The sequence below is a fragment of the Hemicordylus capensis genome, chromosome 5 (assembly GCF_027244095.1).
Source record: "Hemicordylus capensis ecotype Gifberg chromosome 5, rHemCap1.1.pri, whole genome shotgun sequence".
Classification (NCBI taxonomy): domain Eukaryota; kingdom Metazoa; phylum Chordata; class Lepidosauria; order Squamata; family Cordylidae; genus Hemicordylus; species Hemicordylus capensis.
The window spans coordinates 114,816,516-114,834,691 of record NC_069661.1 but is presented as its reverse complement, the minus strand read 5'-3'; the positions used below and the strand labels follow the sequence as shown (position 1 = coordinate 114,834,691).

At 42.0% G+C, this 18,176-nt stretch overlaps 1 protein-coding gene across 9 annotated transcripts in view; it reads left to right on the top strand.

Moving 5' to 3' along the window:
- The window catches only part of LOC128328211 (cytosolic beta-glucosidase-like), a 116,308-nt gene that overhangs the window by 78,893 nt on the left and 19,239 nt on the right, over nt 1–18,176 (top strand). For 8 of the 9 annotated variants that reach the window (XM_053257961.1, XM_053257965.1, XM_053257959.1 and 5 more), the window contains 2 exons: nt 9,048–9,853; nt 12,044–12,167. In XM_053257961.1, the coding sequence (XP_053113936.1) occupies nt 9,048–9,853; nt 12,044–12,167 (930 nt within the window). Of the gene's footprint in view, nt 1–5,670; nt 5,948–9,047; nt 9,854–12,043; nt 12,168–18,176 lie in introns of those variants that run through there. The other variant, XM_053257966.1, reaches the window with a different exon arrangement.

The window sequence follows — 18,176 nt, the reverse complement described above, 5'->3', positions numbered from 1 at the left end:
CAATTGTAACTGCATAGCATGGAAAAGGCCACCATCCCCTGCATAAACATTTTTTTTTCCAAAGAGCATGGTAAGAATTAGAAACCTCAGAGCAATGTCCTTTAAAAAAAAAAAATCATTCGCATGAAATGGTTCCCGAACAATTTCACACCTATAACATGGGACATCTAAGAAATTTGTTTTAAAGAAATCATTTGTTTTCCAGATATGAAGCTTTTATTTTTATTTTAAAACTTTATTTTATTTTAAGCAACGATATGATAGGCAGGACTGGCCCTACCAATTAGTTGGCCCACTTCAGAGAGCAGTTTTTAGGGTACCAGTAAATCTGCAAACTGTCAATTATTAATATTATATATATATTGTATTTTTACCACAATGGAGGGTATTCTACATACATTATATACAACAATTGCTATAACAGCCCTGTGAAGTAGGCAAGTATAATGACCCACATATTGCAGTGGTACTGAAGCTGAGAGTGTGAGGTTGTGTGTCCAACTAGTAAGTTCATGACTGAGGCAAAATTTGAACAAGAACTTCTTGACTCAAAAATCATTATAGTTTTCAACATTCAATTTGAGGATTGTTAAAAATAGACTTTGTTTCTGCTTCGATCAATTAAAAGCCAAAATTTGTATGTGTTTCTCATCCGCTAGTAATTATTGAATTGCATGATTCCAATAAAGACAATGGCAGTCAAACTGGATGGAAAGTGATGGGGCAGTGTGGTATAGTGGTTAGAGTGCTGTACTAGGACAGGCGAGACCTGAGTTCAAATCCCCATTCAGCCATGATACTTGCTGGGTGACTCTGGGCCAGTCACTTCTCTCTCAGCCTAATACTTCACAGGTTTGTTGTGAGGAGAAACTTAAGTATGTAGTACACCGCTCTGGGCTCCTTGGAGGAAGAGCGGGATATAAATGTAATACTAATAATTAATTAATTGATTAATTAATGTGTGGCTGCCATTTTTGGCAGCAGTGAGGTTTTAAGGCAATATCTAGTTTGCTCGTGACACTCAGTAGCTTCTCATATGCAAAAGACTTAAAAAGACTTAAAAAGTTTGATCTCCAACACATCCTCTTTGCTCAAAGGAGGAAGTACGGCCATTTCTGACACAAGTTCCAGACACAAGTGTGCCTTTCCTGCCAACCTTATTGGATTAAATTGCTCTGTAGGTAAAAAAAAACCCATCAAATTTGGTTGCAAAATGGGGAAATATGTTTCTCCTGTGCATGTTTATGCCAAGATCTATGCAATGCTTGGTGTAGTCTTGCTGCATCAGATGCTGGATTAGAAGCAGGATGGCTGGAATACTTGAGATAAGACCAGCCATATGGTACAGCTATGAAAGCAGAATCATTTTAACACCCAACACTGTCATTGTAAAGATAATGTATAGCAAGACATCTGGACCTGTTTTTCTTAAAACAAACAAACATTAGTGAATTAAAAGCCAAAATATCAAAAGTAAAAAACTGGATCTTGCTAACAAAGGTGCTTAATGATAATAGCACCTTCTTGATAATGTACTGACATATCCTATTAGTTAAACAATTCCTACAGAGCCATTTGTTGAGACACTGGTCTGATTCACCCATCTTTATGGTACTGCCCTCATTAGTTTTCTTAAGGCTGTGGTATTCATCAGTGGCTGACCCACAGCTGCATGTGTGAACTATTCCATTGGAATTCATGATGTCTGGAGGTGGAATGGAGTCTGAATCAAAATCTGAAGGACGTATGGAGTACTATGTACAGTTCTGGTCACCATATTTTAAGAAGTACATTGTAGAACTAGTAAAGGCACAGAAGAGGGCAACCAAGATTATCAGGGGCCTGGAGCACCTTCCTTATGAGGCAAGGCTACAGCATCTAGGGCTCTTTAGCTTAGAAAAGAGGTGACTATGGGGAGACATGATAGAGGTGTATAAAATTATACATGGTCAAAGAGAAATCTTTCTCCCTCTCTTACAACACTAGAACCAGGGGTCATCCCATGAAACTGGGGGTCGGGAAATTTAAGACCGACAAAAGGAAATACCTTTTCGCACAGCGCATAGTTAATCTATGGCATTCTCTACCATAAGATGTGGTGACAGCCACCAGCCTGGATGGCTTTAAAAGGGGTTTAGACAAATTCATGGAGGACAGGTCTTTCAATGGCTTCTAATCTGGTGTCGATGGGCCACCTCCAGCCTTGGAGGCATGATGCATCTGAATATTAGTTGCAGGGAAACAACAGCAAGAGAGAGGGCATGCTCTCACCTCTTGCCTGTGGGTCACTGGCATCTGGTGGGCCACTGTGTGAAACAGGATGCTGGACTAGATAGGCCTTAGGCCTAATCCAGCTGGACTGTTCTTATATGCTTCAGCCCAGGGTCCCCAAGGTCAGGAGCTGGAGCTAGAGCCTGAAATGCAGTAGATACTTCTTTGTTGACAAGGTTAGGTCAGAAGGCCAGACTCTCCGCATTTTTATCAGACCTGGCCAATCCAGAGGTAAATTTAGACTGCTTGCCAGTTGCAGTGTTGCATACTTCTTTACCTTTCTGTGTGTGAAGAGGGATCTGGCACATGGACATTCCTTGTTCCAGTTCACACATCAGACTAGGGCTCATCCTCAGACCATGAGGTTCATAGTTCAAACCCTGGACAATGTTAATATTCTGTCCATGGTGCTTGATCTGCAATGGCTTATTTGCATTTGCAGGTCACCTCTTGACACATCAGTTATCAAGTCACAAGCATGTATATGTGAATCAGCCTCTGCTTTACTTGCATTATAAGTCCCATTAGATTTACCTGTATTATAGACCCAGGTCTATGTATTCTATGGCAATATAAGCCCAAGTTAAATGCAAAGAGCTACTGTCTGCCTTTTGAGCCCTGCACTACTTGGGGCCAGGATGCCTTAAAGTGCCTTGTGAACCTCCATGGGCATTGAGATGGTTTGATGGCCTTCCTTACTCTGGCTATGGCATATTCAGTGTCTAAGACCATTGCTGTGTACTCTCTCCTGGTTTTTTAAAAACAGAGTAAGACATTCTGCCCAATCTTCAGGACATAAGTTCTTGGACTTCTGCTGGTTTATATATATATATATTATAGGAATTATTTTAAGTATTGATACTTGATTATTTTAGTGATGTGTTGCTGTATGAATTTTAAGATTGTAAACCACCTCACAGATCAATTGAACTGAAGGGTGGGATACAATTATATTAAATAAAACAAAGTTAAAAGTAAACTTGGAAAAGAATATTCTTCAGTGTGTTTAACAGATTGGGGAGAATAATTCTCCAGAGCTTAAAAACTGTAAACTAAAAGCCTGGCTAAACAGGTATGTTTTTAGGTCCTTCTTAAAAACATTCAGAGAACAGGAAGCTCATTTCGTTAAGAAGCACGTTCCAGAGTCCTGGGGCAACTCTAGAAAAGGCCTGGTTTTGAGTTGCCACCAACCAAGCTGGTGGCAGCCACAACCGGACGTCCCCAGATGATCCTAACAAGCAGTGGAGCTGATGATCTCATGGGGAAACTCTGGCAAATTCCCATTCTTCATGTTTCAGAATGGCAGCTTGAATGGGAGAAAGCAGCTGTGGAAGACACCCGGGGCGTATCTAAGGAAAATAGCACCTAGGGCAAGCACTGAAATTGCGCCCCTGTCCAAATATCTGACACTCATCTTTCAGATAACCTTACCATAATATCAGCTCAAATATACAAGTTCAGACACTTTCAGGAGAAACAGGTTGTAAGCAACACACACATGCATACACACATACAACCACACATGTGGCACATATGTGCCAGTCACCTTCCCAAGGAAACACAGCACATCCATGTGCTGGGCATGCCTCCAAAGATCTAAGCAGTGAAAGCTTTCTTTAGCAAATGCTCTGCCACCTCAGCACACCTCACTACAGGTTGCTGCCTCCAAGAAATTCAGGGATGGTTTTTTTCTGTCCAAGCAGCCTTTGCCTTAAAGGGAGATGGTTGCAATGGGAAATCCTAGGGGCCCCAAACAATCTGAAATCATCCAGCACCTTACAATAGGCTTGGATCCAGCAGCCTGATCAGGAAGAAGGTGGAAGTTGCAACTAGCCACAGAACAGCAAAACATTGTGATATTCGAATCAGAAAAATTGTGTGTGTGTGTGTGTGTGAGAGAGAGAGAGAGAGAGAGAGAGAGAGAGAGAGAGAGATATCAATAATTTATGACAATAATCTACCAATTTTCTGTCTCCGCCACACTGCAAAGGTTTGGTAAAAGGTTGCCCCTGCCCCATCCCCTCGAGTTCCTGGGTTTAAAGGTAAAAACAAAACAAAAAACCCAATTCTATTGCACACATATTCCATTTCCTATCTGTCGCTGTGACAGATACTAAGGTAGTAAGAGCGTATGGCCTGTGATAGTGTGTATTGGATGGAGGATACCAGCCACCTTCATAGCATTACAACTCTTTCAAAAGTGAGCTCTGCCATAAATGAACCAAGTAGGCACACAAATATGGTGCCTTGGATAAGTTACACCTCCCTTGTTCAATACAGAGGCAGGCAACAGGCAGACTGGACAGTAAACTTTATGTCTAGTTTATCAAATGCACTAGTCAATCAGAATCACAGCATGACTATTCAATGTGTCTTTTAAAAACAATTGTGTTCAAAGTAAAAAGGGAGTTGCATTGATTTTTTTAAAAAGACATTCTAAAATATAACTTTTTTAGAAGGCAAGGAAACTTGAGCACATCTACTTGATATGCGCACAGGCAATAAAAATCCGAGTACAACTCAGCTAAATTGAAGGGAATAATCTGCAGCACATTAACCACTTATTTCAAAAGACAAGCCATTTCTCAGTGTAGTAAGACTGCACAGCACAGGGATGCTAATACATTGCAAATGCAACATTTCTGGGTGTGAATTTTTTTTTAAGCACCACACAAGTTAAAGGCAGGCACTTTCCAATTTTGAAATCCCACAAACCTTATAATCAGATTAGGAACATAGGAAACTGCCATATACTGAGTCAGACCATTGGGCTATCTAGTTCAGTATTGTCTTCACAGACTGGCAGCGGCTTCTCCAAGGTTGCAGGCAGGAATCTCTCTCAGCCCTATCTTGGAGATGCTGCCAGGGAGGGAACTTGAAACCTTCTGCTCTTCCCAGAGCGGCTTCATCCCCTGAGGGGAATATCTTGCAGTGCTCACACATCAAGTCTCCCATTCAGATGCAACCAGGGTAGACTCTGCTTAGCTATGGGGACAAGTCATGCTTGCTACCACAAGACCAGCTCTCCTCTCCTAGATTGCTTGACAAATATGCAGATAAAGATAGAGCTCTGTATAGAGAATTAAACGGCATGCGAGTGAATATTTCAGTTTTATTCCTTGCTTCTCCCTCCCACCCTTTAGTTTTGCCAGCTTACGAGGTATTGAACCAACATTATCTTTTTAAGGGATGTTTGGCCACTTTGGTGCCATTTATATGTTTTTTAAATGCTCGGGTCCCTTGCCAACAACTTTGCATTCTTGTGACTCCCTAGATCAGGGAAAAAGCTAGACTTAGGTCTCGCAGGGACCATTTGAGCATGTGCGGCAGCCATTTTTGTTTTCAGCAGTCTTTTTTTATTTAAAAAATGGCCGTTGCACATGCTCAAATGGTCCCTGCGAGGTCAGGGGGCCAGATTTGAGGGGTATACTTGTGGGTCAAATGGGTCACAACCCAGAATTTGGCTTTAAAAAAGCCAATCTGGCAACGCCTTTTGAGCATGTGTGGCAATCTCCAAAATGACTGCCACTTTGATCTTTGTAGGCCCGAACACTGAACAGGCCTGAAAATCAGCCTGGGATGGGCTGTGGCGGTGATCTAAGAGGCCAGCAGGGGGAGGGGGAACCTTTGCAGACCACCCCCGTGGCCTTTAGGAAGCCCCCCGAAGGGGCTACAGGTAATCAATATACCTTACCAGGTGTGTTGGCAAGGTGTAGGACAAATAATGCTACATGTACCACTTTTAAAAAAATTGGAGGAGGAGGCCTCAAGCATTAGGGGATGGGTACAATCCAGGACTGTTATATATTTCTACAATGCAAGTTTGTGGAAACTTGCATTGTAGAAACCACCACCAATGCAAGTGGTGGCCTCCCAACTCCAGGCAGTCTTAGATCAAACTTAATTATCTAGACCAGTAGTTCCCAAACTGGAACTCCCATCAGCCCCAGCTACAATTTATTGTGGCTGGGGCTGATGGGAGCTGTAGTTCAGCAACATCTGTAGGCTCCCAGTTTGGGAACCACTGTTCTAGACCCATTTCAGACAAGCTTTCAGGTGGGTTATTGGGTGGAGATTGCCTTGGTTGGCCTGATGGATGATCTCCAGTTGGGAATTGACAGAGGAAGTTTGTCTTTTTGAGCCTCTTGGTGGCTTTCAATACTATTGACCATAGTATCCTTCTGGAGCACCTGAGAGGGTTGGGGGTGGGAGGCACTGCCTTGCAGTGGTTCCACTGCTACCTCTCAGGCAGAATCCAGGTGGTGTCCCTTGGGGACTGTCATTCAAAATCTGAACTTCGGTATGGTGTCCTTCAGGGCTCCATATTGTCTCTGATGTTGTTAAACATCTGCATGAAACCACTGGGAGAGATCATCAGGAGATTTGGCGCAGGGTGTTATCGGTATACTGATGATACCCAAAATCTTTTTCTCCATGTCAACATCATCAGGAGAAGGCATAACCTCCTGAAATGCCTACCTGGAGGTGGTGATGGGATGGATCAGGGATTACAAACTGAGAATGAATCCAGATAAGGTGGAGGCATTTATTATGCTGGTCGGAACATGGGAGATGATTTTGATCTGCCTGTTCTGGATGGGATCACTTCCTTCCCAGAAGGAACAGGTATGCAGTCTGGGTGTGCTTCTGGACACAAATATCTCCCTGGTATTCCAGGATGAGGCGATGGCCAGAAATGCCTTCTATCAGCTTCAGTTGATACACTAGCTGCCAGGGGCGTAGCAAGGTTAGAGGGGGCCCAGAGACAAGATTTTAAAACGGGCCCCTCGCTGATATACACACACAAACACACTTCACAATATATAGTGCACTCACACTCACATTATTATTTATTTATTATTATTTATTTAACAAATTTGTATACCGCCCACTACCGAAGTATCTAGGTGGTTTACAGCATAAAACCAACTAAGAATTTTTAACAGCTAAAACATATAAAAGATCAAATTAAGATACCCATAAAAGCACACCAACGAACTCCACACTTGCAGCTCATTCATACAAGCACCTAAAAACATGCAAAGCAAACCCTTTGAATTATGAATACGATGAAAATCTAGTTCACATTGAATCTAGTTGTTTTACTCTCTGCTCCTGCCGATCTCCAAGAGATTCAACATAATTCATAGGGGGTGCAACATGGGTGGGTGGGGAGTCATGTGTTGTGCCTCTGGGGGCCCCTCGAGGCAGTGGGGCCCCAAGACGACTGCCTCCCCTTGCCTAATGGTAGTTACGCCCCTGCTAGCTGCGTCCATTTCTTGAGATAAATGACCTCAGAACAGTAGTATATCTGCTGGTCACCTCCAGGAGAGGAGAGCTGGTCTTGTGGTAGTAAGCATGACTTGTCCCCTTAGCTAAGCAGGGTCCACCCTGGTTGCATTTGAATGGGAATCCACATGTGAGCACTGCAAGATATTCCACTCAGCAGGTGGAGCCACTCTGGGAAGAGCAGAAGGTTTCAAGTTCCCTCCCTGGCTTCTCCAAGATAGGGCGGAGAGAGATTCCTTCCTGCAACCTTGGAGAAGCTGCTGCCAGTATGTGTAGTTAATACTGAATTAGATAGACCAATGGTCTGACCCAGACCAGGTTCTTATGCTCCTCTAGACTTGACTTCTGCAATGTGCTATAAGTGGGGCTGCCTTTGTACCTAGTCCGGAAACTGCAGTTGGTCCAGAATGCGGCAGCCAGGTTGGTCTCTGAGTCATCTCAGAGAGACCATAGCACTCCTATCTTAAAAGATCTACACTGATTGCCGATAAATTTCTGGGCAAAATACAAGGTCTTGGTTATAATCTATAAAGCCCTAAACAGCTTAGGCCTTGGGTATTTATTAGAACATCTTCACTATAAGCCCAACCACCCATTGAGATAATCAAGAGAGGTTCATCTGTAGTTGCCACCAGCTCGTTTGGTGGCTACTCGGGGACGGGCCTTCTCTGTTGCTGCCCCAAGGCTTTGGAATGCACTCTCTGCTAAAACAGGAGTCTTCCCCATCTTCTACAACTTTTAAAAAGGCAGTCAAGACACATTTGTTCACCCAGGCTTTTTATTAGATACTCTTTTAATAGTTTGATGCTTTTTAATAGTTTTAATATTGTTTTAAATCTTAAACGATTGTAGTGTTTTAACCTTTTTATTTGCTATTTTATTGTTTTGTTGTAAACTGCCCAGAGAATTGCATTTTGGGTGGTATACAAATATGTTAAATAAATAAAAATGAATAAATAAGTTTCTTAATTAAGCTCACACTGGGGATGAAGAACTTGCCATGAGTGCTCTTCAGATTATTTTCAACCTGAGGTGGGAAATTCCCTGGCTTCAGCCATTAAGTAAGCTGCTGTGCTTCAGCCTCCACCTCTCTCTCTCTCACCGCCCCGCCCCCCGCAATATGAGATCTTAACCTCCCTTGTAGATTTGTTGTAAGGATTTGGTAAAATGCTTCCATCACTTAGGAAAAAGGTGCTATATAAGTACTTTTATACAACATGGCTAGATTTTCTAGTTTTCAAAAGATCTAGGGCTCAACAGAGCCTACTTGGTCAAATAAATATTGAAATATGACTGTTTAATATAAGTAGCTAGGACTTATATTATAGAGACTGCTACTGGGGGGAAAACTTGTACACATGTCTTGGACAAATATCCTACAGTGCAACAAGCTATCAAATGCTGATTTTAAAAAAAGTCGCAGAAGGCTTTTGTTGGTTTGATTGAGTACAAATGTAAACCTTCTCTTCTTGTTGTCTCTTTTTAAGGAGTTGATTATTACAACAAAGTAATTGACAGCCTGCTAGCAAATGGTGTGACACCTATGGTTACATTGCATCACTTTGACTTACCTCAAAATTTAGAAGACCAAGGTGGTTGGAGATCGGAGACCATAGTGAAAGCGTTTGACAGTTATGCCCAGTTTTGTTTCAGGACATTTGGGAGTAAAGTGAAACTATGGATCACCATTAATGAGCCGTATGTTGCTGCTGAGCTTGGCTATGAAAAAGGTCTTATGGCCCCAGGTGTTACAGAACCTGGTACAGGAGCATACCTGGCAGCTCACAACATGATCAAAGCTCATGCTGCAGCCTGGCACAGTTATGATAAAATATTTCGGAAAACACAGGGAGGACTTGTGTCCATAGCACTAAATTCAGACTGGGCAGAACCCTTCAATCCAAATTCCCTTGCTGATCAGGAAGCTGCTAAGAGGCATATGGCATTTTGCCTGGATTGGTTTGCTACCCCAATCTTTCTTGATGGCGACTATCCAGCCATCATGAAATCCAAGATCTCTGCTGTGAGTAAACGGCAAGGCTGTCCATCGTCAAGGCTTCCGGAATTTACTGAAAAAGAGAAGATGATGATCAAGGGCACTGCTGATTTCTTTTCTCTAAATTATTATACTACCCGCAAAATTAGGCATCAAGAACATATGCACAATCAGCCAAGTGTGTCTGCAGACAAAGAAGCAGAGCAAGTAACTGATCCGTCCTGGCCTGTTGCAACTGGCAGTTCTTGGCTGGCTGTTGTTCCATGGGGTTTACGCCTTCTATTGAAATACATCAAGGTATGGTGTCTTTTTCTTCTTTATTTGTTTATCCAGTTGCTTAATGCATCCATCACTGTTAAAATCTAATACATAATGGGGGGGGGGTTGTTTGTTTGTTTGTTTGTTTGTTTTTAAACATAGAAGTTAAAGCAACACTGCAGTATTTTTGTTCTTGTGTGAATCTAGGAAACAACATTGTGTCACAGTCAGTGCACCATGTGGAAGTCCATTGCACGAGGGCAGCTTCATGTCTGGTGTTGGGGAGGGCCAGTTTTGCACATGTGACTCCGTGGATGCTGTGATAAAGACATACTGTGTTCTCGTTTTGTCTTTACCCATCTATAATGCAACTGTGCCAAGACCTGGTTTCTCATAAGGCAATCCTAGGCTGTGTTTCATAAGGGTTCTGTCTCATTACCTGGTACAGCAGAAGACACACAGTAGCCTCAGGTGAATTCTGGAAACTTTATCTGAGATCTTATTTTTGCATAGAGGAATCTTAAACCCATACAGTGGAGTTCTTTTTACCCCACTGCCATCCCCCTTTCTTCTTTCCTGTTTAGTCTCAGAGGAAATTGACAAATTTTAGCTGATTCATGAGCATTCGTGCTGCTCAGAGATCTGAGCTGTCAGGACGTTTGCAGTTCACTTCTTGAGAAGGAAAGAAAGTTGTCTGGCTGGGATTAAAAATCCACACAGGCTTTATGTATAAGAAAAACTGTGTGGGGCAAACTGAAGACTGGGACAAGATTCTAGGAGGAATGGAAGCTAAAGGGGGCCCTTTTGGGAAGGCAGCTGAAAGAAGAGTTCAGACTAGGTAATAAACTCACAAAAGGAAACCAGATGGAAGTGTCAGTGGTAGAGAGGAGGCATGAGGAAGAGAACAGAGGAGATAGGGAACTGAAGCAAGAAGTTGTTCAGAAGAAACCTCACAGCACTTAGGAGGGGCTGTATGTTGTAGATAGGAGGGCAGGAAAAAAACAGGAATCCTAGGAGACTGATCTAGACCCTGTGAGGGAGTAGCTAAAGGAAGTAATGCAGTGTACCTCTGAGCCCTATTGGTTAGATACATCTCTTAATGCAAATAGGAATGGGAATCTCCTTCTGGGACCTCTTGCGTGCAACAAGTTTATATATTAAATTTATAGGCCACCTTTCACCTTTGACCTCAAAACAGGATACGCCATAAAATATACAGTCATGTTAAAAAAAATTAATATGAAAACCGCAACGAATAAAGCGGACACAGTATGGGACAAGCCAGTCCATCAAAATAACCAGCAGAGTCAAAAAAGCTCCCCAGAGCTCATGGAGCTCCCTGCTCTCCAAAGCCTGAGTTAAAAAAGATGGTCTTCAATCATCAACTATAGGATAGGAGTGTAGCAAGAGAACGGACATTCCAATCAAGAGCATCCTATAGTTGTGCATGACTAGACGTGGGTAGGGGCCACTACCTAGTTGCCTGTGGTTATGCTGTAGTCACAGTATGCCCTGTAGTGTCCAACTCCATTTTGTCTAGTGATTTAAGAAAAATTGAGACTATCCAAAATCTACAATGTGAGAAGGTGGGAAGTCACCATATGGTGGCAGCATTTAGGGAGGAAAGTTTAGGGAGGAAAGTTCCAGATTCTACCCTTACACCCTGGGCTGTCTGCCCTTTGATCTGTTCAACCCAGTACCTGCAGGATTTTGTTGTGCTGGTTTTTTTTCTTTGCCAGGGCAACCTGAGATGGGTCAGTGAGGAGTGATTGCTCATCACCTACTAAAAACTCTTTGTATTGGGTCTAGACATTGCAATGCAAAAGAGAGCCCATCATTGTCTTCTGATCACATGAACAGTTCCTTTAATTCCATTACCTGGATGGGCATGCTGCAGATAATTTCTGCCAGTGGGATTTGCTACAGTTTGACCATACCAAGGGGTTAAAAAGCAGTGATAATAAAGCAGATGCTAATGCTGAAAAAGATATTTTAGTATTCTCATTAAAATAAGTAATTTCTCTGTCTTCATGGATATTTGCACAGTTTTGCTTTTCCATTGTTAGTCATAAAAGGTCAGCTTGTGGAAAATTAAGTTAATAGGGTCAGTGCAATTTGATGAAAACTAGTTTTGGGTGGTAGCTTAAAGAAGATAGAGGGTAATGCACCTGATTTTATGGGCTTTTCTTAACATCTGTTCTGAATAAAACTTCTGTTCCTTTGTTTTAGGATACATATAATCACCCTATAATTTACATCACTGAGAATGGGTTTTCCCAGAGTGACCCTGCTCCACTTGATGACACTCAGCGTTGGGAGTATTTCAGACTGACTTTACAGGAGATTTTAAAAGGTACAATTTAAGGATGATGAAAGATCAATTGTGCAAACTTAATATAATTTTCTTGTGTGCCTATTTGCATTTAGCAATGACTAGTGATTCCTGAAGCTAATGTACGTCAGACAAAAGCATTGTGATTAGAGGAGGAGATGTTTTGCAGATAAGGAAGTAAGTGGCTTTGGTTCTCCTTTGCCACCCTAGAGAGAATTTCAGCACATTTTTTAAAAAGGAAATTGTGTGCATTCAACGTAGATTCATAATGCAAAATGGTAGGCTATGCTAATTGATACATGAGAATCTTTAAAGGCTTCTAAAAGACCAGTGCATTACCTGCAACACCTTTGTGGACAGTGATTGTACTCTTTGGCTTTTCCAGTGGAACTCTCTTGAAAAGCCGGCAGCCTTGGATGCTTGGGAGACTAATACAGACACTTTCCCCTAATGGCCAATGCTGCCAGTCCTGTATGTAAAGTTCAATCACTCCTCCATCCTAGAGAAGTCGGTGAGGAGACCCTCATATATATCAGCTGGATATATATCCAGACCCTCATATATATCTTGCTGACTGCTGGTCACTGTCTGTAATAAAAATTCATTCATTCAGCTGAAAAACTAAAATTATATGGGTTTTCAATGGAATATCTACTCCCTCTGGGCTATGATAATGCCAAGGCAATGCTTAAGCAGTGCCTTGAGGAAGTTGGTCATGCCTTTTTGTATTGTTCCTTCTATTTGAGTTCTAAATATTTGTGTTCTCTTGTTTTTAGATACCCAAATAATTCCCCCCCCCAATTTTATTGAAACATAAGCAAAAGAAAAGAAAAACAGTGCCATGAACAGTGTCATATCATGTCATCAAATCATGATACCCAAATAATTCTAATGAGTTTTATATTACCTTATTTCTGTCTCATAAATACACCAGTGTTTCGCATCTGTTCGCCAAATTTTGTACAGCTGCGATTAAGATTAGCTAATCGCAGCTGTACAAAATTTGGCTAACAGATGCGAAACATTGGTGTATTTATCAGACAGAAATAAGGAACATAGGAAGCTGCCATATATTGTCTTCACAGACTGGCAGTGGCTTCTCGAAGGTTGCAGTCAGGAATATCTCTCAGCCCTATCTTGGAGAAGCCAGGGAGGGAACTTGAAACCTCCTGCTCTTCCCCGAGCAGCAATATCCCCTAAGGGGAATTTCTTACAGTGCTCACACTTCTAGTCTCCCTTTCATATGCATACAGGGCAGACCCTGCTTAGCTAAGGGTCATGCTTGCTACCACAAGACCAGCTCTCCTAATTGAGGCTTTTAGTTTACTTCACCCTCTTTTATTTTATATTAATTTTACTTATAGTTCGTGTGTGTGTGTGTGTGTGTGTGTCTCTGTCTGTCTGTCTGTCTGTCTGTCTATCCATGAGAACCAACTGCAGTTTCGTGTATCCACCGTCAGGTAATAGACACTTAATCTTGGTATATGAGTGGGGGTTAAAAAAAGGTTAAATCCGCAGGTTGGGGTTGGCCGGAAATAATCTCAGAGATCATTTCTGGCCTCCATTTTGACTTTGGGAGCCATTTCCTACAGAAAGGGTTAAAATGGTGATTTTCAGAAAATTTTCTACTCTTGGAGGCATTGTTTGACTGATGGGGACCCATGGAGTATGTAGGCCACTCCCCCTTCCCCACATTTCTAGGGCTTATAATAGCATTTTTTTTTTAAAAAAAGCAAGCAAAAATGGTGATTTTTGGTCAGTTTTCTTTGGGGGGGAATTTCTGGACTGCTGGGGACCCCCAGAGCACAGCAGGTCACCCCCCCATTTCTAGGGCATTTAACCCCATTTTCCAGCCAAAAATCCAGCATTTTTTGGCCATTTTCTCTCCCTGGGAACCTAACGCCTACGATCCAATTGCCCCAATAACCCAGTATATGTAGTTTCCATATCCGCAGTAGTAGCAGAGAACAGAACCCCTGCAAATACTGAGGTTCTCCTGTGTACGTACACACACTCACACAGACACCTGTATCAATATTCACCTTTCATGTCATTTTCCCCCTGGGTCTGGTCTGAAATCTGTATATTTGATCAGTGATTATAATAAACTGAACTGAATAGTAATAAAAAGAATAAACCAGAGGCACCATTTAGGAAGGACAGGTAGAGGCCATTGCCTCCCTAAAATTGTAGACCATTTATGATTATTCCTGTAGAGAACCCGAGGACCACTGATCATGATGATGAGGAGCACCTATCTTTCTGGCTAATTCACTGGTTCTGTATACTGAGTGACAGTGTTATAATCTTTGAAATCGGCCCATATGTACCAGGCATGCATGCTTAGACACAAATCCCCATCCAAAAAAACTAAGATGGAGGAGAGTAATTGTTTTACTTCAGTGGATCTCGTAGTTAAGGGGTGTATAGAGAAAATAATGTCCGTGATGCTCTTAACACTGCTTCTCTTGAAATTTCATCTTGAATGTTCGGCATCAGCCTTTTAAACCTTGCTGTGAATCTCTCCCCATTAAAAGAAATGATTGACTCATTGAAATCTGAAATAGTGCCCCGGGAGTAATGCCCACTTGTTTCAGAATGTCTCTGGGTTTACAATATATACTGTAGAAGTTTTCAACAACTGCTGGATTTCCTGTCACCATGTAGAAGTTAAGACACTCAGCAGTAGTTTCTGTGGAAATAATATGAAAAAGAATCAGCATAAAGATAGATCCATTGATCTTTCTGCCCTCCAATGGAGAAGAATCAATTAAGGGAGAAACAAATGACTTACCTCCTCCACTCTACAGTGGAAGAGGTATATTCCAAGATTGCAATGCATGTGTTTGATAGTGTTTCCTAACAAAATCCAACTTTTGCATATGGAAATATGTCTCGGCTAGCACAGCAATCTAGGACTGCTGAGAAGACTTCTAATGGCCAGCTCTAATGACAATCCATCCCCAGCGATACGCTGTCATTGTTATTGAAGACTTCCGTGAAGATGGTTGAAGCAGATACAGAATAACAATCTGATCTATTGCAACAGGTTGATTTGATCTACCTTGTACTTTACGAGCATCTAGAATTTGAAAGATTATTTTATTTTGGTGTCAAAATGAGGTGGGTGGGAGGATTGCATTCCTTGTTCCCAAATGATCTTCTCATGACTAACGTTCTAGCGAAGATTGATTATGATTTAGATGGATTAGAGAAATTCATGGAGGAAAGATATATCAATTGCAATTATTTATTTATTACAGTGATATCCTGCCTTTCTTCCATGATGGAGCTCAGGATAGTATATATTGTGTACCCAGGTGATCACCCATCCAGGCATGGAGCAGACCTGGACCTGCTTAGCATCAGCAAGGTGGCTGTATAATGTATCCTTAGACTATGCCCTGGGACCATTAGGCATGACAGCTATGTGAGCCTCCTTGTTCAGGGGCAGTATATCTGTAAATACCAGTTGCTGGGGGGCAAAGAATGAGGCAAGTGCCACTGTCTTCCAGCTCCAACACAGAATCCCTCCAGTGGCTGTTGCTGGTGTCCTCCTCATGTTTCTTTTTAGCTTGTGTGTCCTTTTGGGACATCTTATTTCTTTTTCTATGTAATCCATTTTGAGAACTTTTTGTTGTTGTTGAGAAGCGGCATATAAATATGTGTAATCTTCCCAGAAGCATTGGTGGGCCAATGCTGGAAACTCAGGAGATCCTTCGTCTCATCTACCAGGGACCTTTTAAAAATGTTCTCATTGCTGATTATGGCCCCTGCCTCAAGGCGCAGCCAAGCAGTCCCCTGAGTAGGGCTTTTCTGGGATTGAAATTTGGATTAGTTTCTTTTGTGGGTAAGGGAAGAGGAGAGATGTGAGCGATTCATATATATATATGGGGGAAATCTGTGTTCTGAATTGGTTGTTTTGGTTGATAAATTGCTACCGTTCTCCCACAGTCATTCCTTTTCATTATAGCTTTGAGTTAAGGCGGTTTTGTCAGTTCCTGTAAGGGGACGTCTTGTCATTCCAGTGGTCTCCAGATAATGAAAATGCAAGTGTACGGAAAGAATATTACAATGTCAAAATGAAGCACTGGCACTGCACTTCTGTGTATTTGCCTTTACAATGTCAGGATAAAATGGAAACAAAAATATTGATCAATAGAACAGAGCATTAGAAGTGACTGGATAAAATGCACACAATGCATTATGTGTTATGAAGTCCTATTAATATTAAATGCAAATAACTTTGCAGGGTTATGGCGGAGGATTTGAGCTAAAGCCACAGCTGTCAGAACCTATACACACTGGGTAGCCCCTAAACTAATTTAGTCATGACTAAATCCCATTGAAATTCCTAGGACTTAAGTTAGTTATGACTAACTTGTCACATTGATTTCAGTGGTGCTTAGTCATAACTAACTAGTCTAGTTGCTGCCCATTGGTCATATATTATATTTAGTTGCCTGATTCTATAGAATAGGGGCAACATTGGCAGCCCACATGTCCGACTTGGCCCTCAAAGCTATTTTATCTGGCTCCTGGCAGCCTTTTAAAATCATTTCGGATCGTTTGAAGATTTTTATTTTTAAAAAACCATGTATACGCTGTCTTCTAATAAAAATCTCCATGGTGGCTTACAAGTATTTTTTAAAAACCCCACAAACAATAAAAGAGCATTGTATAGCAATAGAAGCTATACAATCCAAAAGCAGACACAGTAACACCAGCAGGCAGTGGTCATAAAAAGAGCAGTCAGACTATCCCAAAGACTCCAGAAAAGAGTTGGCTTGGCCAGCTGCCTAAAGGCCATCAGGGAAGGAGCAAGGTATACATCCCCTGCTAACTGGACAAAGTGGACCCTTTTCGGAAGTGGTGACTCTTTTACATTTACCACGGGGAGAGCAACCGCCCCTTATTCAGCCCCATCACAGTATCTTTACAGTGGCTGTTGCTGGTGACTACGTTATTAATATTCCCTAGGGGGGAGAGTTCCTTAACTTCAGAATAATCATAGAAAAAGTCCTGTTTTGCATTGCTACCCAGAGTACTGGGTGCTGTGATAATGGGGGGTGGGGTATATGGAGCAGGGCTTCTAAAGGAGATCTTCACATCCAGGTAGGCTCATATGGGGTTACCTTAAGAGGCACAGAGGGGAAATGCTTGACTAACAAGCAGAAGACTGCCAATTCGAATCCCTGCTGGTATGTTTCCCAGACTATGGGAAACACCTATATCGGGCAGCAACGATATAGGAAGATGCTGAAAGGCATCATCTCATACTGCGTGGGCAGAGGCAATGGTACCCCCCCCACACACACACTGTATTCTACCAAAGAAAACCACAGGGCTCTGGGGGTGCCAGGAGTCAAAATCGACTTGATGGCACACTTTAATTTAGGCTCATATGGGAGCAAGTGGGCCTTAAGATATCCTGGACCGAGATCATTTAGCACTTTAAAGATCAAAACCAGTACTTTAAACTGGGCTCAGAAACTGATTGGAAGACAGTGAATTTGCTATATTATTGGCATTTTATGTTCAACTTGGGTTACTCCACTCAATCAGCACTCTTAACAGCTGTATTCTGAACCAGCTGAAGGCCCATATGAAGCAGGAGTGGTCTTTTTCGCACAACCTTCTGCAATCTTTCCACCGATTAGGACCAGAACAACTGCAAAACAATTTCCTGCAAGCCGATCCCAGAACCACAACCAGAAGTGTATGGTGGCTGACAGTATCAAAAGTCACTGAGAGACCAATAGGAATTCTTCCTATTGGCTTCCCAGAACATCTCATTGTTCTCATGAGAAACCTATACACAGGGCAGGAAGGCACAGTCCAGACAGAACATGGTGAAACAGGCTGGTTCCAGATCGGCAAAGGAGTAAGACAAGGCTGTATACTTTTTCCTTCTTTATTCAATTTATATGCTGAACATATACTGAGAGAAACTGGATTGGAAGAAGATGAGCGTGGTTTTAAACTTGGAGGAAGAAACATCATTAACCTGTGCTATGCTGATGGCACCAC